At 44.3% G+C, this 24,299-nt stretch overlaps 1 protein-coding gene across 1 annotated transcript in view; it reads left to right on the forward strand.

Annotated features, from left to right (window-relative positions):
• STK38L (serine/threonine kinase 38 like) overlaps positions 1 to 12,476 on the forward strand; it is a 36,337-nt gene extending 23,861 nt beyond the window's left edge. The window contains exons 8-14 of the mRNA XM_040435712.1: positions 666 to 768; positions 1,868 to 1,929; positions 3,168 to 3,285; positions 3,490 to 3,613; positions 5,255 to 5,350; positions 6,466 to 6,557; positions 11,216 to 12,476. Of these exons, the coding sequence (XP_040291646.1) occupies positions 666 to 768; positions 1,868 to 1,929; positions 3,168 to 3,285; positions 3,490 to 3,613; positions 5,255 to 5,350; positions 6,466 to 6,557; positions 11,216 to 11,346 (726 nt within the window). The 3' untranslated portion in view covers positions 11,347 to 12,476. The remainder of the gene's footprint in view (positions 1 to 665; positions 769 to 1,867; positions 1,930 to 3,167; positions 3,286 to 3,489; positions 3,614 to 5,254; positions 5,351 to 6,465; positions 6,558 to 11,215) is intronic.
• The last annotated feature ends 11,823 nt before the right edge of the window (positions 12,477 to 24,299 follow it).

The following is a 24,299-nucleotide window of genomic DNA, read 5'->3' on the forward strand; positions in this document are numbered from 1 at the left end:
TGAATACAGAATGTATAGTACAATAGGGCTGGAGGGGTTAAAAAAATAATAAAAAAAATGTAACTCACCTTAATCCACTTGTTCGCGCAGCCGGCATCTCTTTTGTCTTTAACTGTGAGAAATAGGACCTTTGATGACGTCACTGCGTTCATCACATGATACATCACCATCCCGATCGTCACCTAGCAACCGTGCGTGAAAATCGCACCGCATCCGCACTTGCTTGCGATTTTTCACGAAGCCCCATTCACTTCTATGGGGCCTGCGTTGCGTAAAAATCGCAGCATGTTCTATATTCTGCAAGGCACAAGTGATGTGTACAGCCCCATAGAAATGAATGGGTCAGGCTTCAGTGCGGGTGCAATGCGTTCAACTCACGCATCGCATCCGCGCGGAATTCTCGCCCGTGTGAAAGGGGCCTTAAGGGGACCCGGCGCCTAAAAACTTTTAAAGTCTTCTTCTGTCCGCTGTTTGTGCAGTTGGTTACAATCTACTGCTTTCTGTTATTCACCGCTTCAGGTTGGGGAGATGTTGACTGTAGGATGCCCATTTAACAAAGATGATAATTCCAGTCAGATTTATAAAGTGCTACATGTCACATACTGTATACATGTCATTCAGTGGAGTGATGATGACGACGATATCCACCTCTTCTGTTACTGCAGGGTCATGTCAAGCTCTCAGATTTTGGTCTTTGCACAGGGCTCAAAAAAGCTCATCGGACAGAATTCTACAGGAATCTCACCCACAATCCGCCCAGTGATTTTAGTAAGTACTGGATGTGTCACGCTAGAGTCGTATAGGTCACCCATTCTGTGACCTATATCTCTGTACAGGTTGGAGCTCCCCTTGTTTTTCTGGCACTAGAGATTTTCCAGGGAGAATAAAAAAAAAATGAGCTAAAACCTGTTGAGAATAAAAAAGAATCTTTACTCACCTCTCCCCACTCCTGGCAACTGCAGCTTCAATTTTCTCAGATCACCACCGCTCTGCACATCCTGTCCCAGCTCGACATGCAAGATATGGTAGCAGAGGCTGACTCTGCTAATCACTGGCTCTAGACTCAGCTACTCACCAGCTCTAGCGGTGACCCGCCTTGGCCAGAGATAGGCTGCACAGGCCTTACATAACATTTCTGCCATGTCGGTCCGAGACAGTATGTGCAGAGCCGTGGCAACTGGAGCCAAATCAGAACGGCAGCCGTGAGGAGTCTGGGAGGGTGAGTAAAGCTTCATTGTTATCTTGAACTTGTTCTTTGATTGCTGTCAGTCAGTTGTAAAGGGCATCTGTCAGCAGTCTTGATCTTGCTAAACTGTTGACAGTGCTAACTAGGGGCCGGGAGAGAACAGTACAAACATATATTTTCTAGGGTTTTATCGTCAGTGTTGGAATATGAAGTTATATTTTGCCAAGTTCTGCTCTTTAGGTGCACTGGAGGTAGAGCTTCAATGTGAAGTGCTCTCTGTGTGACCAACCAGGAGACCACAACAGATGTAACTCACTGCAAAGGGAAGGGGCTGTGGAGCAGCTCAATACAGAGAAAAGTTCAGAATGAAGCTCCACCTCCAGTGCACCGAAAGAGCAGAACCTGGCCGGATAAAAGTTCACTACTCCTGATAATAAAAGCTCCACAAAAGATAAGTTTGTTGTTCTCTCACTAGCCCCTACCTAGTGCTGACATCTGTTTAGCGTGGTCAAAACTGCTGACAGATTCCCTTTAAAATAACTGTCTATGCAGTGTATTAGCGGCTGTGTATCAGAAAAACGGAGCTGCTACCGCTACAAAGATACATTCTGAAATTTGCACAGAATTTTGATCTTCACTTTACCATTCCTCCAAACTTATACAACTTATTTCTGTTTTCAGCATTTCAGAATATGAACTCAAAGAGGAAGGCAGAAACCTGGAAAAGGAATCGGAGGCAGCTGGTAGGTAGTTCTGATCTTCTTTACCGTCAGGACTCTTTTAAGGGACTACACTGCACGTTATGTACCATGATTGGAACGAGGTTCTTTTATTGGGGCAGGCTGCAGTTTTCCTACATAGCCTACATGACCAGGGCACCGCTGTGCAGGGAAAACTTAGAAGGGCATGCAGTGCCAAATCAGTATCGGGATCATTTGGGACCCCAAAGGTTGGACAACCCCCATGTTGTTCTCTCACTAGCCCCTACCTAGTGCTGACATCTGTTTAGCATGGTCAAAACTGCTGACAGATTCCCTTTAAAATAACTGTCTATGCAGTGTATTAGCGGCTGTGTATCAGAAAAACGGAGCTGCTACCTAAGCCTAAGGTTGGACAACCCCCAATATGCCACCACTTTATAAGATGGGAATGCCTTTTAATCGGATTGTGATTGGATCCCTTTGTATTATTTGATTACCCATTTTCTCAAAATGATTTACCAAAATTGAGTGGTGTGCGCTCTCTGAATTACTGGACTGCTGGATTAAAGGAAAATGTATTGCAATCCACCAACCAAAAATCTAATTGTCCAGTGAAGATAAGAAATATAATGATACCTGCAGCAGATAACTGGGCAAGGAGAGCCGTCGATGAATTCCTTTTGTTGTGGTAGGATTTTATTCCCAGCTTTCTCTATCCATTTCATATTTTGTCCAGTTATCCAGAAAGTCAAATTCTATTGAACGGAGGCTGCGCTGCATTAACCAAGTACAACCACAGTGTATGGAGCTGTGTAGTTTTGGTGCTTAGTTCTGGCGCTGCAACTAGTGAAAATAGCGTCCATACACCAGATAGTTGAAATCCAGCCCCACCACCACTCTACCCGACCTGATATTGATATAGGTCATCAATTGGTAAGTCCTGGAAAAACCCCTTTAGGGTCCATTCACACGTCCGTAGTGCATTGCGGATCCGCAATACACCCGGCCGGCACCCCCATAGAAATGGCTATTCCGCAATTCCAGACAAGAATAGAACATGTTCTATTTTTTTTTCCGGAGCCGCGGAACGGAAGATCAGCGGCGCACTCCGGAAATGCGGAGAGCACATAGTGTGCTCTCCGCATCCATTCTGAATGGATGCGGACCCATTATTACGGATGTGTGAATGGACCCTTAAACTTCTATGAGGGTGAAGCTTTTATGGTTTGATATTCTCTGTGCATCCCTGCATTTTACATGATTGTTTTGTTTGTGCGTAGGCATATTCTACTGTCGGGACCCCTGACTACATTGCCCCTGAGGTCTTCATGCAGACGGGATACAATAAGCTGTGTGATTGGTGGTCGCTAGGAGTCATCATGTATGAGATGCTAATAGGTACGGCCGCTGTGAGACACTACAAACGTGAAAAGTTCAAGGCCACCCAAGCCCTCCATAGATCTGACGTCGCTGGGAAATGTCATTGTAATGTCGAACTCTGGCTCTGATTAGAATGTATTCATCATTATGTCAGACTGCAGGGCTAACGTTAATTGGGACACAATAAGCTGTGTACTTATTGCTTTGTTTTGCATCTCACAGGATATCCTCCGTTCTGCTCGGAAACCCCCCAAGAGACATATCGGAAAGTGATGACTTGGAAAGAGACGCTCGTGTTTCCTCCAGAGGTGCCAATATCTGAAAAGTCCAAAGACTTAATTCTCAGGTCTGTGACACTGGGTCATATGATTGAGATTCTGTAGACATCCCATGATTGTCTAATTGGAGGGTATCTGATGGCTGTGTAACAAAGCACTATGGCCCAACCAATATCTTTAATATAACGTAACTATATATTTCTGTCGGGGGCGCACCACTGCCAACACATTGCCATGTTTATGCCTAACTGTTGGCCCAGCTGTCATAACCCCACCAGTTGGGCATTGATGGTATCACATTAGCCCTGCTATTAGTGTTTGTTTTTTTTAAGAGCTGTTTATTCAATAAAGTTTGTAAGACAGTAACAAAGAAATGTTCACAATTTAGCAAACTTGTTAACAGAAAAACAGAACATAGTCATGGGTGCCAACTATATAATATGCATCAGTTAACCTACAAGTCCAGCATAGAGTCCCCTTGCCATACACAGTATTAAACAAAAAAGGATAAGGAACTTAAACAAAAGCCTCAAGAGGTAATCATGGAAAAGGGGAAACAGAAAGAGAGGAGATGGGGAGGGGAACTGCCCAGAAGAAGTAATAAAAAAAAAAAATGAAAAGCTAAGGGTCCATTCACATGTCCGTGTGTGTTTTGCGGATCCACGGATCTGCAAAACACGGACACCGGCAATGTGCATTCCGCATTTTGCAGACGGCACATCGCCGGCACTTAATAGAAAATGCATAATCTTGTCCGCAATTGCTCTATTTTTTTTCGGGAACGGAATTGCGGACCCGGGCAGCACATCGTGTGGCCCCATAGAAATGAATGGGTCCGCAATTCCGTTCCGCAAAATGTGAATGGACCCTAAGAATTTTTTCAAAGAAGGCTTAGGAAGCTGAAGACTCTGAGGCAGTGGCAGGGCTCACCAACCAAGCACTCCAGATCTTATCAAATTTGTCAGGGCATCCACGAGACATATAGGTGGGCTTACACAGTGGAGGCATTTTGTTGACTTCCCAGATCTAAGCAGATTTAGTGGATCATTCTGGGTTCTTTCAGTTAAATAGAATAATTTTTTCTGCATAGGTTAAATTGTGAGCGAAGAGCCACATTAAGGCTATAAGCACACGACCGTATGTGTTTTGCGGACTGCAAATTGCGGATCCGCAAAAAAAAAAAGGATGACACCCGTATGCCTAAATCCAAATGTAACAATGCCTAAAACGGACAAGAATGGGTCCGCATCCTATCCGCAAAAAAACCTGAACGGGCACAGAAACAAAATATGTTCGTCTGCATGTAGCCTTAGGCTACATGCACACGAACGTTGTTTGTTTCCGTGTCCGTTCAGTTTTTTTTGCGGAAAGGCAACCGACCCATTCATTTCTGTCCGCATCAGTATGTCTGTTCGGTAAAAAAAAATAGAACATGTCCTATTCTTGTCTGTTTTAGGCATTGTTACAATGGATCCGCAAAAAAATAAAAACGGGTGGCATCATTTTTTTTAATCTATTTTTTAAAAATTTTTGGAGTGGTCAAATAAGTCTCCATAGTCAAGCACTTCCTGCCAGTAAAGTTGCTAAACATCACAATCCCAGAACATGTGAAGCAGTGTATCGCCATCCGACCGGCATCTAGGGCATTCCGCTGAGTGTGTGTATGTTTAGACTGTAAATGGACTGACCCGGGTCATCTCTAAAAACAGGTTTTGCAATGATGCTGAAAACAGAATTGGCGCAAGTGGAGTAGAGGAAATTAAAAGCCATCCATTCTTTGAAGGTGTGGACTTGGGGCACATCAGGTATGAAGATCTGAACTGCTAATACTCAGGAACTTGGCCTGGAAAGTTTGTCTCCTTTCTTCTGACGAGATGCACTCATGTACTCAAGATCTGCTCCAGACTTCTGTGCATATTCTTGTTCTGGAATATTTAATCCCCTATTACCACCCAGTAATAACTATAGGGTTATTAAGTTTTTACTTTTGTATAATACTACGGAGGTGATCGTTTCCCTCACTGATGAGCAGGCACTTGCCGGATAGGAACGCCTCCTTCCTTGCAGTCGCCTACTAAATTGTCCCATGTAAAGGGACCTATAGGGCTCATTCAGATGGCCGTATGCTGTCTGCAAAAATGCGAATCCGATTTTGAGGACAGTTAAGCATTGCATTCCGTATTTTTGCGTACCCAAAGACTTCAGAGCCATGTCCTGATTTTCACTCAAGTATAGGACACGTTTTATTTGTTTTGCGGAGCAGTGGAATGGAAGAAAAGGGCCCCATAGAAGTAAATGGGTCAGCATCTAATCTGCAAAAAAAAATTGATCCGCATTTGTGCGGACTGCTTACTGACATTTGAATGAACCCTTAGTCATATGAGGATTTTATTTAATTTTTTTGTGGGACAGTTTGATAGTGTTTTTTTTGTTTTTTTGTTTTTTTTAATGCCAATTATTTTTTACCATTTTAACTTAAAGTATGTTATTTATTTTGGTGGGGCAAGGACTTTTTTTTGTAAACTTTTAGGTCTTTTATTTTAACGTAATACTTAGGAATAGTCATACAAAACATTGTATTGTACAAAAAGCTTATTTACACAGGCGTGTCCAGTTTTTCAAAATGTATAGCTGTCGTGTGCATTCTTTTTTTTTCTTCACCCCCGTCAATAGAAATAGCTATTCTGATCTGCAAAAATGGACCAGAGTAGGACCTGCTGCGAGTTTCGTGGCTTAGACACAGATCCTTTAAAAACACGGGTGTGTGAATGGGCCCCATTGACTTGTATGGGCCTGGTAATTAACTTTCCCCTGCATGTGAGGTCCTCATTCTCAGGGGGCTGCATTATGATGAAATGTATAGGAGAATCGCTGTCCATGAAATTTCTCAGTGAACCATTTATGTAACGTTCCTTTTCAGGGAGAGACCTGCAGCGATCACCATTGAGATAAAAAGCATTGATGACACGTCCAACTTCGATGAATTCCCCGAATCGGATATCTTACAGCCAGGTAAGTGTTAGTTTACATATTAATAATATAGTGGCTCACCCTTCTTGATCCCTGGATTCAGGTGCACTGTCTGTGGCTCACCCACTGCCAGTATAGCTAGTTGAGAATAAGATAGAATTGACAGGCACTCTACCATCTGGAATTGGGCTACTTTCACACTGGCGTTTTGGTTTCCGTTTGTGTGATCCGTTCAGGGCTCTCACAAGCGGTCCAAAACGGATCAGTTTTGCCCTAATGCATTCTGATCGGATCCTTTTCCATTCAGAATGCATCAGTTTGTCTCCGTTCCGCCTCCATTCCGCTCTGGAGACGGACACCAAAACGCTGCTTGTAGCCTTTTGGTGTCCGTCTGACGAAACTGAGCCAAACGGATCCGTCCAGGCACACAATGTAAGTCAATGAGGACAGATCCGTTTTCACTGACACAATCTGGCACAATAGAAAACGGATCCGTCCTCCATTGACTTTCAGTGGTGTATATCAATCCTTTTAATAGTACCAATAATACATGATATCTTTCAAATATATTAAAAACACTTAAATAAAAAAAAAAGGATGTATAAGAAGACCTGATATTTTAAAAAATGAATATAAAAATGGAAAAAATAAGAAATTATTAGTTCATGATTGTTCATAAGTAAAGTCCTCCTTAGTTTATATAAATAGATGGTCTTATAAATGGATAATCATTATTAATGATAGTTAATGTAAGTCCATGGAAATCAAAAGATAGTTGATCATTCATGACTTATTATTCCGCACTATGGATCAAAAATAAAAATAACCAGAAGTGATGAGTCCTCCTTAATGTAGGTCACAATCCATATATAGACCATTAAATAGATGATTAATAGGTAGTTCATATATAGATCATTGAATGAATGGTTAATAGTTCATACTAGGTACCCCAAGACTCAATTGGCATCTATTTATAATAGACATCTTGTAGCTACATTTCTATTACCACTCTGGTATTTTTTTTGATCTCCGGAGCTCGCTGTGCCTCTCACAGCGTCTCCTACACGTGGTATTCTCCTGGCTGAGGCAAAGACTCCCCATGCATCGGCTGGTCTCCGTGCAGCTGGCTTGATTCGGCGTCCCACGTGGTGACTCGCCCTTCTCAACCCGGCTCGTGTGTTGCTGATCAATGATCTTGTGCGCTGTAGGTTTGCGTTTGCTTCTTTTAGGTATATTATATTATATTATATTATATATATTCTGTGGGGATCTTTGTCCTCTTAGGATATCTGGGATTGTTATTAACCAAACTCGTTTCGGAGCTGACTTGCTGCTTCAGTGGTTCAGGATATAGTGATACAGGACCACTGAAGGAGCAAGTCAGCTCCAAAATTTTTTTTAAAAATATTTTTGAAAATATCAGGTCTTCTTTTATACATCCTTTTTTTTTAGAGATATCATGTATTAATTGGTACTATTAAAGGATTGATATACTGTAGCTGAATGATTGATTTTTACGTATAATTCCAGATGGCAGAGGACCTGTCAATTCTATCTTGTAAGTGTCTGTGACAAATACCGTACACCGACTGACGTCAAATGTGTAGGGCCAGCGAGATACGGTATAGTCACTGGTTACCAAGGCATGACGTTACGTCGTCCCTGAGGAGCGGGTAAGGTCAGTCTTGGTACAGTTTTCACAGACTCCTCCTGTCCACGCGGGCACAGAGAGACAACAAGCTGGGAGAGCCTTTTCACTGCCCCAGTGAAACAGCGCTTCCTCAGCCCGGGTAATCTGCCACCAGCTTCTCGTTTGATATAAGCCCGGTCCGCTAACGGGATTATATAGAGTAAGAAACCAACCCGCGGTAGCGTATTACTAGGCCGAAACATGGACGTGGGAATTTGTGATCGAGATACCAGACAGCACAAGATTAAATTATTTAATCGCCTTAAAGGGACACTGACAGGCCAAATCAGCATATATAGTTAGATATATGACATTACAGGTCTTATACAGTCTTTTAAAAGCATATAAGTATCCCCCCTGTCCACCTTATAAAGAGCAAAATATAAAGTTTTATAACCTGCTTGTCCGGTCACTAATCTGCCCAAGGGGCGGCGTTTCATGTGAAAATGCGCCCAGCCAGCCTTCCCAACTGCCGTTCTGAAGCCCCGCCCAGCTCATCAATATTCACTTCGCTGGGCGGCGGCTAGAACTCTCCCCAGTCCCGATCCTGCGCATGGGCAATTCAATTGTCTATAACCCCTTTGACGATGTGAGTGAGCAGCGCTCTGAAGCGCTGCTCTGAACAGTGCATGGCTGAGGCTGCAGCTGCCTCGAAGACGCAGGCAGGCTGTGTGTGTACGCAGGCGCGATCTAACCACGGCGGGGCGCAGGCGCAGAAGATTGGGCATGAACGATGCCCGGACAATTGAATTGCCCATGCGCAGGATCGGGACTGGGGAGCGTTCTAGCCGCCGCCCAGCGAAGTGAATATTGATGAGCTGGGCGGGGCTTCAGAACGGCAGTTGGGAAGGCTGGCTGGGCGCATTTTCACATGAAACGCCGCCCCTTGGGCAGATTAGTGACCGGACAAGCAGGTTATAAAACTTTATATTTCGCTCTTTATAAGGTGGACAGGGGGGATACTTATATGCTTTTAAAAGACTGTATAAGACCTGTAATGTCATATATCTAACTATATATGCTGATTTGGCCTGTCAGTGTCCCTTTAAGGGCTCACTAGAAATAACACTATACACACAAAGAATATATACAGTGGTCTGAGGTTACAGATGGCGTGGTACAAACAGGGTTAAACAGAGCAAATAAGTCAGTTTACCAGGTATAGGAGTCCTTTGGGTTCATTAATAATGGTTACTGTAATCCTTGGCCATCGTCACCTGGGAGGCAGTCATTTCAGCCGTTTCCCGGTCACTTCCAAACACGTGATGCAGCGTGACCCCCCCTTCAGAAAAAGACCCGCTCGCTGGCTTGCATGGGCCTTTTGACCTGTAGCCGGCCCCTCCCCTCCCTGCCTCTGGGAGGAGTCCACTTCTCCTCTTCTGGTGCTGGCAGCCAAGGACCCACAAAACCCATTAGGGCTCATGGCTCCAGACCAGAAGGTCACAGGGAGATGGTTCTGGGACCAACGGATCCGCCTGGGTTCCAGCTACAGGTAGAGTCCAAACATGGTACCGTTATTAGGTTTCTGTGGGGATATCTACATATCTCCTCTCCCTGGCCTCCTATTACCAACCTATGACCAGGGGCTTTTTTTTTCTTGGCCACAGGGTCACAAATATATATCTGGTTTATGCCTGTGATGGACAGGCGATTCATAATTCCATGATGTCTGAGGGGGTATGATAGTTATGGGCAAGGGCTGAGACCTGCTACAGAGAGGTTTTCCTGTAGGATTTGCTGGCCTCCATGCTGGCTGGTTGAGGTGTGAATTTGTACGCATGTGGCCTCCTTGAAGCCAGAACCCCTGTGGAGTTCACTACCTCTGCTATCAGACAGCAGATGGCTGGAATGAGATCATGGCTGACATTAAACAATAATTCTACATTCCTCACAGTCAGTTTACACTGCACCTTTTTTTTTTTTTTTTTAATCAGATCTTTTTTATTAAACATTTTACAGTGTAGATACACGTTTTAACACATTGCAAACAAGGATGACATAAAAATATACTGTCCATAAGTCAAATAACAAAAAGGATATCAGCCTATGTGTAGTAATTAAGTACCCAACCGATCCCCCCCCCCCCCCTCCCTCCCACCCTGTACAAAGGCACATTTTTAAACATTTCCATTCAGACGTCGAAACGACAGCCATAAATCCCATAATTTTCCAAATTTCGCTGGGCATCCACGCTTCTGGTACACCATCCGTTCATAACTCAGCATCGTGTCAACCGCACTTAGGAATTCGCCTAGGATTGGCGGCGCTGTCTGTATCCAGTGTAGGGCTATTAACTTTCTAGCAACATATAACATTCTACCTATAGCTATTTTATGTACCTGAACTGTGTCCAGTTCAGAGACATATCCTAACACACACACTTTAGGTTCAGAGGGTATTTGTACCTTGTAAACGTCCTGTATTGTCTGACGTACCAACTCCCAGTATCTACACTGCACCTTTTATTTATGTCTCCATCAAGCTGCAAGGCTTTCCAGTAACCTTGCCTCTCCCATTAAACCTAAGATTATACCGGGATTTACAGTATCTTCCTGTGATAAGTTGACAGCCTTGCTCTCCATAGTATACCGTATATACATTATAGTAGTCAATGCACATAATACATGGGACTGGTATAGATGCAGGGAAATTCTGTGGGCCTAGGATTTCTTACACATGATAGTGGCACGTTGGCAGAGCCAGCTGAAGTATTTTGTTTGTCCTTTTATTTTCCTACCTTTTTATATTTCGTTAAGAAGGAGATGTTTTGTTTTTGAGGGTACTGGAACAAGCTTTGAGTCCCTGCCCCCACCCCATCGCCGTGCACTAGGGAGAAGGGGGTCCTTTTTTATTTTTATTTTTTAATGCACCATTCTCTGCACTGTGAGGACCTTCCCCCCCCCCCCCCCCCCCCCAGAGCTACACTTTTGTTTGCCTGCCTGAGCGTGCGCTCTGCCTGTCGTTTGCCCGCACACAATTTTAAAGGTTTTTTTTCTTTTATTTTTTACAGTGCCGAACACAACAACAGAATCAGACTACAAATCCAAGGACTGGGTTTTTCTAAACTACACCTACAAACGCTTTGAGGGTCTGACACAGCGCGGTTCCATCCCGTCCTACATGAAGTCTGGGAAATTATGAGGATTATGCTGCTTCTTGGCTCGAGGGGAAAATGGGGGGGGAGGGGGGGACCCACAAACTATTCTCAGGTATCTGCCAATCTTGACTTGATCGCCACACAGAATCTTCTGCATGGGACTGGTATAGATGCCGGGGAAATTCTGCGGGCCTAGGATTTCTTACATATGATAGTGGCACGTTGGCAGAGCCAGCCGAAGTATTTGTTTTGTCCTTTTTATTTTCCCTCCTTTTATATTTCGTTAAGAGGGAGATGTTTTGTTTTGAGGGTACTGGACCAAGCTTTGAGTCCCTGCCCCCCACCCCATCGCTGTGCACTGGGGAGAAGGGGGTCCTTTTTTTTTTCTTTTCTTAAATTCTTTTTTAATGCTCCATTCTCTGCACTGTGAGAACCCCCCCAGCTACACTCTGCAGCCAGTCACTGTCACACCGGCCAGTGGGATCTGATGACGACCGTTCCATGACGGGATTACAGGGATCATACGTGCTGTGTTTTGTTTTAAAGAGGCAGCTGCCGGTTGGAAGGGAAAGTCATGAATTTCATTGTTACTACTTGTTTTTTTTTGTTTATTTACGGTTTTAATTTGTATGATTATTTATTCTGTGGTGTCTGGTTTGTTTTCAACCTTCATTTCTTTTTAATATCTGGGTCGGGGACAGTGGAATCTACATCCTCCTCCTGTAAACCGCTCTCTGAATATTAGCAAACTGTCCATTTACAGACCTTGCGTGTACGAGAGATTAGATGTTTGGTAGCGAATGACAAGTGCGTGAAAAATAAAAATGAATAAAATAATTCAAAGGGTAAAGTAGAGATCTGGTTCATATCTATTTTCCAGTTTACAAGTGTGACACTGAGTAACCTTTTTTTTTTTTTTTTTGCATTAGTGATCTGTGATTGCTGTCAGTGAATAGGGATTTTCTTGTTCATGTCCAGAGGTTGCAAACCGTTCCGTATCAAAGTCGTTTGAACTGTATAGAGCGGGCTCATGAGACGGAAATCTGAAAATAGTTATGAGTGTCAACAGTAGTAAAACATAATAAAAACTATATAAGGCTACTTTCACACTGGCGTTTCTGGGTCCGCTTGTGAGATCCGTGTCAGTGGCCCAAAACGTATCAGCCCCAATGCATTCTGAATGGATAAGGATCCGTTTAGTCTCTGTTACGTTTTTTTTTAGGCGGTCACTAAAACGCAGCTTGCAGCGTTTTGGTGTTCGCCTGACGATGCGGAGCCAAACGGATCTGTCCTGACTTACAATGTAAGTAAATGGGGACGGATCCGTTTTTCACTGACACAATATGGTGCAATTGAAAACAGATCCGTCCCCCATTGACTTTCAATGTAAGTCAAGACGGATCCGTTTTGACTTGGACTTTTTTTAATATTAATAATGCAAACAGATCCGTTATGAACGGATACAAGCGTTTGCATTATCGGTGTGCGGATCTGTCTGTGCAGATACCAGACGGATCCGCACCGAACGCAGGTGTGAAAGTAGCCTAACTTTGGTAATGCCGTCATCATACTGACCTGAAGAATAAGTTTGTCATTTTTTAGACATGGTGAACGCAATAAAAATGAAACCCCAGAAAACATGCTGTAATTGGATTATTTTTTTTCCCCCTTTTCTTAATACAAGATATGGGAAAGTAAGAGGTTCCATTACAAAATGTAACTTGTCCTGCAAAAAACAAGCCCTTATCAGGCTGAACAGAAGTTTTGGCATTTGGAAAGTGGGAAGGAATAAAACGGAAAATTGGCCTGGTCCTAAAAAAGGGCTAAGACATAGCGGTGTGGCTTAATTGGACCAGTAGTCTTGACCTATTCTTTCAAAGGCTGAGGGTTTGTTACAGTTGCATCCAACCTAGATGATTCTCTATGAGCTAAATACATCACGCCGAGCCCTTGGATGTAAGCAAGAACGTTCCATTCACTTGACAGAAAGCCGGAAGCCTGAAAATGGTGGGGTGGGGATAGAAAGTTGTAGACCTTTTCATTATACAGTGATGAAGCTCTATGTACAGAAACCCTATTTAATTGCTATGAATAGCAGGTGGCTGATGGGAGGTAAATTGAATTCCAAAACTCTGTGCTGAGTAATTTCATGGCATATATTATGAAATTCTGGCTGCAGCCACCACTAGGGGGAGCTTGCAGTATATGAATATTTATTTTGCATTGAACTCAATGGGAGCTGTGTAAATCTGTATAATGTGAGCCCCTTCCCGCCTAGTGGCAGCTGTTATGACCATGTCAGAAGCAGTTCAGCACCACACCATCTCCCACTGTAGACTATAAAATCTGTCTGCAATGCCTCTATAGTAGATATGACACCGACTCCTAAAAAATGGGACTTTACAGACTTTCTCCTGGTCAAATTTTGGAATCGCATACTTTTCTGTACCCATCAAGAGTAGTGGATGTCTCGTTTGGCCATATGTAAGGTCATCTGAACCACAAGGGGCATGCAATAAACTCAACTAATACTAATAAAGATATTTTCTCAAAAGTGCATTTTTATTGTCGAGCTTGTGTGTATGAAATGAATCTATCACTATTCCCACGCGTCTGTATACAGTCTATTTACTATATTCTGCTGAGGCTGTTAAAGGGGACCTCTCCTGACATGTCTTAGTAACTACTTGCATGACCCGTGCAATAACGTTTCTGGAGCAGCTATTCTTATGACTCTAGTGCTGTTCCTTCTAGAATATTAAGGCATTGCTAGTAGTTTGAAGTGAAGGTTCAGATGGGTGTTACCAGCTGGGTATGTGTCCCTGCATCCTTCCAGCACCCTGCACACCCCCTCCCCTACAGTGTAAACAAATCTGTAGTCGCCGACCTGACAGCTGCTCCCCGGTAGCCACTCCAGCGCCGGCAGTAAGCAGTGGGCTACACAGCCCCTCCTCTCATACACAATACAGCCAATCAGACCCGACATACAGGTTGCAGCATCCGTATGTGTAAGATGACACTATCGCCCCCTGCACAATGTGTTACTGGTGACACCCATCTGGATCTTCATTGCAAACTGCTAGTAATTCACTCAGAATTTTTAACAGGAATAATAAAGTAATGGCACAACAAAGAGTCATAAGAATAGATGCTCCAGAGTTGTTACATAGGGTATGCAAGTAGTTACTAAAACAGACATATCAGGAGAGGTGACAGGTCCTCTTTAAAGGGGCTTTCCAAGATTTTTAAACTAATCGTGGGGGTCTGACACCTGGGGCCACCGCCGATCAGCTGTTTCAGAAGGCAGCAACGACGTGGCCTTCTCTCAGCTTTCCCCTAGGCCATGTGACAACCCGTTCATCTGTCACTTTGCCTAGAAGCAGCTGGGTCCATCCAAGAAAATGGGGCTGAGCGCGATACCAAGCACAGCCGCAACACAATGTATGGCACTGTGCTTGGTAAGCTGCGAGCAAGCCATGGTGCTCAGGAGAGCTGGTGCCTTCTCAAACCCCTTTAGCCCTTTCAGTACTGGGCCACTTTTCACCTAAAGAGGACCTTTCATTTTGTTTTACTTATAGGAGCTAAATACCTGTACTTGCGGGGTACCCCCCCCCCCCCCCCTGCTGATGCTGCTACGTGTTTTTTTATTTTTTTATTATATATATAATAAACATCGCACCTACGATGTAAATGCTGAGTATCGGTACAAGGAGGAGGAGACGCCAGGGGTTCTCAATGGGCGTCTCCTTCTCCCTGGCTGTGCCGCGATCCAATCACATCGGAGCGTGTCACAGCCAGGGAGGTTTTTCCTCCCTGGCTGTGACTCTCTTCGATATAATTGGATCGCGGCACAGCCAGGGTGAAGGAGACGCCCATTGAGAAACCCTGGCGTCTCCTCCTTCCTGTTTCGATGCTCAGTATTTACATACTGAGTGTGAGAACTCCAGGCGGGTGGGGCGTAGGGGGCGATGTTTAAAAAAAAATAAACTGGGTACCCCGCCAGTACAGGTATTTAGCTTCTATAAGTAAATCAGAAGAAAGGTCCTCTTTAAATCCCAGGCCGATTTTTGCAAATCTGACATGTCACTTTGTGGTAATAACTATTTTACTTATCCAAGCCATTCTGAGATTGTCTGTTTTCTCATAATTTCTCGTGACACATTGTACTTCATGACTTGAGTCGATTTATTTCACCTTTATTTGTAAAATAATCAAAAATTTGGAAAAATTCACAATTTTCTAAATTTTAATTTCTCTACTTTTTAAGACAAATAGTAATACCTCGAAAATGGTTATCAATCAATATATCTGCTTTATGTTGGAAACGTGACTGATCCGTTTTGCAGCCTATAGAGTTCTATTATGACGGAATGAATAACAGAATGCCTCTAAAGGCATTCCGTTATGCATTCCGTCATAGAACTGCGTTATGATCTGCGGTAACGAAATCCATAACGCAATTCACCTTTAACCAACAAACTAAGTGTGGGCGAATTTCATAAGCGGAAATTTGTTCATATCTAGAAACCACCCATAAATGACCCCATTTTAGAAACTACACCCCTCAAATTATTTAAAACTGATGTTACAGGGGCGTGACCAACTTCCGGTATGAGCGCACGCTTCTGAGCGCCGCTCCGAGTCCCGAACAAAATCCTCCTTCATCCTGATTTCTAAACAGCCGCAAATATAGAGTGGCAAGTGCAGAAACGGAGGGGGACCACCCGGAGAAGCAAAATGAGCCCAAGCAAGGCGCAGGTGGCGGAACGGCTCAAAGAATTTGCTAGAGCCGAGAACCAACATGGCGCCGCATCTCCTTCTAATCCACGCGCACATGCGACTCGCGGCAACCCGACCATGCAGCAAGATCCTCAAAGTGAGGAAGAACCCGAGCTCTCCCCTAAAGCAGCCCATGAGCAGCTGATGACTGCAATCTCTATGTGCCAGACCTCCCTCACAAGCAAAATTGAGGAGGTGAAAGTAGATGTTGGGCTCCTCAGGCATGATGTGCAGCAGCTGAGGGAAAGAGCGAGACAGACAGAGCACAGGGTGTCAGAGTTGGAAGATATCACCCGACCAATGCAGGCTAAACTTTCGGATCTGGAGCAGAAAGTCCAGTTGTGGCAACAAAAATGTGACGATTTGGAGAACAGATCCAGACGTAATAACATCCGAATCTTGGGCCTTCCGGAGAGGGCTGAAGGAATGGATCCGGCGTCCTTCATAGAAAATTGGTTCAAGACCACATTCCCTGGTGCCGCGTTCTCAGCGACGTACGCCGTGGAGAGGGCTCACAGAGTCCCAGCAAGACCTCCCCCACCGGGGGCTCCCTCCAGACCCCTGCTAGCCAGACTTCTAAACTGGAAGGACAGGGATCTGTTGCTCAACTTGGCAAGAACCGCGCAGACCTTATCTTATAATAACCCCAGGATTTCGCTATTCCCTGATTTTTCGGCGGAGTTACAGAAAAAGAGATCCACCTTTGTGGCTGTCAAGAGGAAGCTACGTGAGCTGAATGTCCAATATTCCATGTCGTATCCTGCACGGCTCCGGATTGTAGATGGTGGGAAATCCCTATTTTTCACAGATCCAAGGGAAGCCGATGAATGGGTAGCCAGCATATTTGTGTATGTCAACTGTACTCCATACGTCATTATTAATGTGTATAATCCTCCGCCGGCCAGCACATCTGTCCTGCAGGCTGTGGTGAGCTTTGTAGTGCAGTATCCGAATGTCAGATTAATATGTATGGGGGACTTTAATATGCTAATAAACTCGGATTTAGACCGTTTTCGGAGCCTGGCAAGAGATGAGGTGACAACTAGTTCAACTTCAGCACTTCTGAAAGTGGCCACTGAAATGGGATGGCTTGACTTATGGCGGGAAAGACATCCCCTAACGGTGCAGTACTCTTGCTTCACCCCTTCTAGAGGTGCCTTGTCCAAGATAGATTACTTAATGGGTAACGCACTAACCCTTACTGAATTGGAGAGTATTGAGTACTGCCCGCAGGGGCCCTCTGACCACGCCCCGCTGTTAGCAAGGTTCTTACTGTTGGATGGTCGGGAGAGAGGGAACAAGATGCATATACATCCCTTTTGGCTCACCCTAATAGGATCTAATGATCGGATTCCGGATCAACTTCATATGTTTTTTGAGGTGCAGGGAGACACAACAGGCGAGCTGCTAATCTGGGAAACGTTAAAAGCTTACATAAGGTGTTGCATTAAATTATCCATAGCATTTATTAAAAGAGAGTCCCACCGTAGGGAAGTAGAGCTTCAGGAGACTTGCAAGGTAGCCGAGAATGCTTTTATTGGAAACCCCTCTGAGGTTAATAGGCTAGACTGGCTCCTTAAGGGGAGACAATACATGCAACACCTACAAAAAAAGAGCGATCGTAAACTTTTCTTTCTTAAACAACAGTTTTTTGAGCAGGGAAGTCAGGCATGTAAGCTACTGGCCCATATTGCCCGGAATAATTCCTCAGCCCCTCCAGTCCTGCGCATCAGAGGATCGGATGGAGAGATAAAAGAAAAGTCGCCGGACATTCTTGCTAGATTCCAAGAATTCTATCAAGAATTGTATAGCTCAGTGACACATTACTCACCCCAGGAGCTTACAACATACTTACAGGAGGTGACACATCCCCAATTGTTCTGAGGATAGAGAAATGCTTGAGAGGGATTTTACACTAGAAGAAATACAAGATGCCATGCTAAGACTGACAACTGGAAAGACACCCGGCCCTGATGGCATCCCGATTGAGGTGTACAATAGATATGGTGACATTTTGGCCCCTAGAATGAGGAACATGCGGCAGGCGGCTAAGACTCAACAGGAACTGCCAGACTCATTTTATGATGCCACCATAGTGGTCATCTTGAAACCAGATAAAGACCCTTTAGAATGTGGTTCGTACAGATCCATATCCTTGTTAAACCTAGATTATAAGGTTCTTACGAAAATAATCGCCAATAGATTAAACAGGGTAGTCGCATCTATTGTACACCAGGATCAATCCGGATTCATACCGGGGAGGTCCACATCCAATAACATCAGGAGGGCGCAAGTTATCACGCAAATCGGTAAAGCCTTGGATAAGCCATGGGTCCTAGCTTCTTTGGACACGGCCAAAGCCTTCGACTCGGTGGAATGGCTGTATCTACTGGAAGCACTAAAATGTTTTGGTTTTGGCCCGGTATTTGCCCAGTGGGCACAAATGTTATATAAGCAGCCTAAAGCGAATATACTGGTGAACGGCTCACACTCAGGTCATTTTGAACTAGGTAGAGGAACAAGGCAAGGGTGCCCCCTGTCACCCCTCCTATTTGCAGTCGCAATAGAGCATTTAGCACTTAGACTGAGGCAGGATGGGGTCTACAGTGGAATCTCCTTAGGTGGCAGAGAGGACAGTCGGGCTATACGCTGACGACCTGATCCTTTTTATGGATAGGGCGGAACAGTCGCTACCTAGAGCAATTGAGTTCATTGAAATTTTTGGCCGTTTCTCTGGATTGCATATTATTTGGTCCAAGTCGGCTCTGATGCCTCTTAGGCCTGAGGGCTGGCCTACGATATATTGCAATCTCCCAGTGGTAGACCGGTTTAAATACCTAGGTATCATAATAACTAGAGATCCCCCCCTTAGCATATACTTTGAACACAGAGCCTTTAATCTCTATTTTCACTAAGAAATTTGCAGCGTGGCAGTCTCTTCCTATTTCACTGATGGGGCGTCTGAACCTCATAAAGATGGTCCTTCTTCCCAAGGCTTTATATGTATTGAAACATGCTAGTACGACCGTCCCGAGAAGGTTCTTTGATCGCCTTCTCTCTATGATGTCCGCCTTCATTTGGGGTGCGACTAGAAGGAAGTTGGCGCTCCGTACTCTACAGAGGCCTAAGTTGCAGGGGGGGGCGGCACTCCCAGACCTGTTCCTGTACTTCCTAGCGGGTCAGCTACGTTATCTTACCTCCTAGGTCTCCTCGCAGCCTATCCCCAATGCGGAGTTCTATCTACAGGACTTCCTCCAGATACATTCCCTATGGCCAGTACTGGAAGATATTAGTCTGTTCCACGGAAGAGCCCTTCTACTACATAGGCTGGCCCATCAGGTTTGGGAGGCAGCTAAACTAAAATCTTACTCTGACCTGCCGGACGCAATACCCCTTTGGGAAAACCTTATGTTTCAGCATTTGAGTAGACATAATGGCGCTGCGATGTGGAAGGATCATGGGATACTGACCCTGGGGGACCTATATGAGGGAGGATCCTTGAGATCCTTTTCTCAAATCCAGGATAAATCTGGTATTCCGAGACACATGTTCTTCAGGTATCTACAGATTAGACATGCCCTCTCTGCGCAGTTTGGCAGAGGCTCTAGAAAGATTTCCAACTATCCATTGATTGGAGTGCTGTCCACACAAGGTCCTAGAGGTCTCATATCGGCTATCTATACACACCTCATAACCACGAAAATGATCACGTCCCCTCTGACCGTAGAAGACAAGTGGAGGAATTGCATTCCATCCCTTTCTGAGACAGAATGGGCTGAGGCGTTAGCAGCTCCTACAAGAGTTTCTCCCTCAGTCAATAATAAGATGATACAGCTACATATACTCCATAGAAGCTATCTTACTCCTAGCAGGTTGTTTAGAATGGGCAGGATGGAGAACGACAACTGCCTAAGATGTCATCAGGCCAATGCCAACTTCTGGCATATGATGTGGGAATGTAGTCTCATACAAAGTTTTTGGAGAGATGTGACATCCTTATTGTCAGATTTAGTGCGTGGTACCGTTCCCCTTTGTCCTAAGATGTGCCTGTTGGGAATTATAGATGGAGCAGTGGTCTCATCATCACAGGATATTCCTGGAAGAAACTTTATTCCTGGCTAGGAAGGCGATAGCCCTTAGGTGGATGGCTGATAGGATGACTAATGTTAACCACTGGAAGCAGGTAGTAAATCAGATTATTCCTCTAGAAAAAGTAGTTTACATACACAGGGTGTGCCCTCAGAAATTTGAGAAAGTGTGGGGGGAGTGGTGTGTGTCCACTAATACGCTAAATTCTCGATGAGATCTCATATCTATATATCTATGTAGGTTTTGATGGGAAATGTAGAATTTTTATGTAATCAATAGCCATCTGTGATAATGTCCCTGAATTGTCTAGTGTGAAACTGTTTTAGGAATTGTAACGGTAACTGTCAGAAACCCTGCTGCGTCCAGGGCAAATTATATCCAGAATAATGTACCACGAAATGTTTTATTTCTTATGATTGTCTTATGTCAATTTGTATATTGACTTTGTATTTTCATTTATTGGATTTATTGACATGTCAAAAAAGTCATGTACCTTTATACTCCAATAAAACGAGTTAAAAAAAAAAAATGATGTTACAAACTTTGTTAACCCTTGAAGTGTTCCAGAAGAATTTAAAGGAAAATGGAAGTGAAATTTCAAAATTTCCCCTTTTTGGTAGATTTTTTTGTTAATAAATTTTTCTTGCAACACAGCAAGGGTTATTAGCAAAATAAACCTCAATATATATTAGGGCTCTTTCACACCTGCGTTATTGTCTTCCGGCATAGAGTTCCGTCGTCGGGGCTCTATGCCGGAAGAATCCTGATCAGGATTATCCTAATGCATTCTGAATGGAGAGTAATCCGTTCAGGATGCATCAGGATGTCTTCAGTTCCGGTACGGAACGTTTGTTGGCCGGAGAAAATACCGCAGCATGCTGCGCTTTTTGCTCCGGCCAAAAATCCGGAACACTTGCCGCAAGGCCGGATCCGGAATTAATGCCCATTGGAAGGCATTGATCCGGATCCGGCCTTAAGCTAAACGTCGTTTCGGCGCATTGCCGGAGCCGACATTTAGCTTTTTCAGAGTGGTTACCATGGCTGCCGGGACGCTAAAGTCCTGACAGCCATGGTAAGTGTAGTGGGGAGCGGGGGAGCAGTGTACTTACCGTCCGTGCGGCTCCCCGGGCGCTCCAGAGTGACGTCAGGGCGCCCCAAGCGCATGGATGACGTGATCCATGCGATCACGTCATCCATGCGCATGGGGCGCTCTGACGTCATTCTGGAGCGCCCCGGGAGCCGCACGGACTGTAAGTATACCGCTCCCCCGCTCCCCGCTCCTACTATGGCAACCAGGACTTTAATAGCGTCCTGGGTGCCATAGTAACACTGAACGCATTTGGAAGACGGTTCCGTCTTCAAATGCTTTCAGTACACTTGCGTTTTTCCGGATCCGGCAGGCACCTCCGGCAACGGAAGTGCATGCCGGATCCCAACAACGCAAGTGTGAAAGAGGCCTTACTCTGATTCTGCAGTTTACAGAAATACCCCATATGTGGCGGTAAACTGCTCTTTGAACACATGGCAGTGGTCAGAAGTAAAGAAGCGGCATATGGATTTTGGAGGCAGATTTTGCTAGAATGGTTTTTAGGCGCCATTTTGTATTTGAAGAGACTCTGATGTACCCCTACAGTGGAAACCCTCAAAAAGTGACCCCATTTTGGAAACTACACCCCTTAAAGAATATATTAAGGGGGGTACTGAGAACTCTGACCCTCTAAACGTTTTACGCAGGGGCGTACATAGAAAGCACTGAGCCCCATAGCAAGAATCTAAATTGGGCACCCATTCCCCTTTTATAGCCCCTCCCACTACACATTCCAGGTCTCTCTCTTTGTTCCATGAACTATTCTTGCTGCTGCGTTTTTAAATTTATGCCATCAGGGCCAGATTGGGATTACAAAAGAGGTATAATAGATGCAGTGTGTACAGATGTATAGTGTATACAGCAGTGTACTGATATGTGAGGAACGTGGTATAATATATGCAGTGTGTACAGGTATATAGTATATACAGCAGTGTATTGATATGTGCAGTACAGGGTATATTATATACAGTCTGTACAGATATATAGTATATACAGTAGTGTAATATGTGAGGTACGAGGTATAATATATGCAGTGTGTACAGGTATATAGTATATACAGCAGTGTATTGATATGTGCAGTACAGGGTATATTATATACAGTGTGTACAGGTATATAGTATATACAAACGGAAAATGCAAATGTGATCGCACACTACATCCAGCACTCTGCCCTCCATGCTGGATGAGACATTGGTTTATATTTTGGCCAAAGCATAGTAAGCCACTCACCGCGTCAAGGCTGTCTCATGAGTGGTCCCTAACTCTTGTTCCTACCTGTTCATGGGCCATGACAGCCACATAAAATCCAGGGAATGCAGGTCAGCATGCAAGCCAAGTACACTTTGCTTGTAACCCCGTCCGGTGCCATTACAGCTTTCATCGGATCCAGGGATGCAAGTACCAACATGCATGCTGAACCTACCATATACTTCTCCTGGAGCCAGATGGCTAATGGTAGGTTCTATACAAGCAGACTCAGTTTTATACTGACTTTAAAACCAGCCTCAAGGACAGATTAACTGGTCAGGTGTGCAATGACTCCAAGGAGATCGCCACGCCTCCAATATATACTACAAAGAAAAAAATAAGGGGTTGGGTCAGCACAACCTGCTGCAGGTGCACATCACTATGGCGAAATACATATACAAACGGAAAATGCAAATGTGATCGCACACTGCATCCAGCACTCTGCCCTCCATGCTGGATGAGACATTGGTTTATATTTTGGCCAAAGCATAGTAAGCCACTCACCGCGTCAAGGCTGTCTCATGAGTGGTCCCTAACTCTTGTTCCTACCTGTTCATGGGCCATGACAGCCACATAAAATCCAGGGAATGCAGGTCAGCATGCAAGCCAAGTACACTTTGCTTGTAACCCCGTCCGGTGCCATTACAGCTTTCATCGGATCCAGGGATGCAAGTACCAACATGCATGCTGAACCTACCATATACTTCTCCTGGAGCCAGATGGCTAATGGTAGGTTCTATACAAGCAGACTCAGTTTTATACTGACTTTAAAACCAGCCAGTATATATTGGAGGCGTGGCGATCTCCTTGGAGTCATTGCACACCTGACCAGTTAATCTGTCCTTGAGGCTGGTTTTAAAGTCAGTATAAAACTGAGTCTGCTTGTATAGAACCTACCATTAGCCATCTGGCTCCAGGAGAAGTATATGGTAGGTTCAGCATGCATGTTGGTACTTGCATCCCTGGATCCGATGAAAGCTGTAATGGCACCGGACGGGGTTACAAGCAAAGTGTACTTGGCTTGCATGCTGACCTGCATTCCCTGGATTTTATGTGGCTGTCATGGCCCATGAACAGGTAGGAACAAGAGTTAGGGACCACTCATGAGACAGCCTTGACGCGGTGAGTGGCTTACTATGCTTTGGCCAAAATATAAACCAATGTCTCATCCAGCATGGAGGGCAGAGTGCTGGATGTAGTGTGCGATCACATTTGCATTTTCCGTTTGTATATGTATTTCGCCATAGTGATGTGCACCTGCAGCAGGTTGTGCTGACCCAACCCCTTATTTTTTTCTATATAGTATATACAGTAGTGTAATATGTGAGGTACGAGGTATAATAGATGCAGTGTGTACAGATATATTGTGTATATATAGCAGCTACTCACATGTGAGGTATGAGGTATAAATTACAGCTCGTACCTCACATATCAATCCACTGCTGTATATACAATATACCTGTACACACTTCATCTATTATACCTCGTACCTAACATATAAGTACACTGCTGTATATACTATATATCTATACACACTGCATCTATTATACCTCGTACCTCACATATCAGTACACTGCTGTATATACTATATACAGTATCTGTACATATTGCATCTCTAATACTGTGTAATATATGCAGTGTGTATATATATATATATATATTACACACAGAGCAGTGTATTGATGTGAGACATACAAGGTATAATACTGTAGATGCAGTGTTTACAGAAATATGTGGTCAGTTATGCATTATGGTCACTGTGTGTGTGAGGTACATGAGGTAGTGGTCACTGTA

Source organism: Bufo bufo, chromosome 1 (assembly GCF_905171765.1).
Source record: "Bufo bufo chromosome 1, aBufBuf1.1, whole genome shotgun sequence".
Lineage (NCBI taxonomy): Eukaryota > Metazoa > Chordata > Amphibia > Anura > Bufonidae > Bufo > Bufo bufo.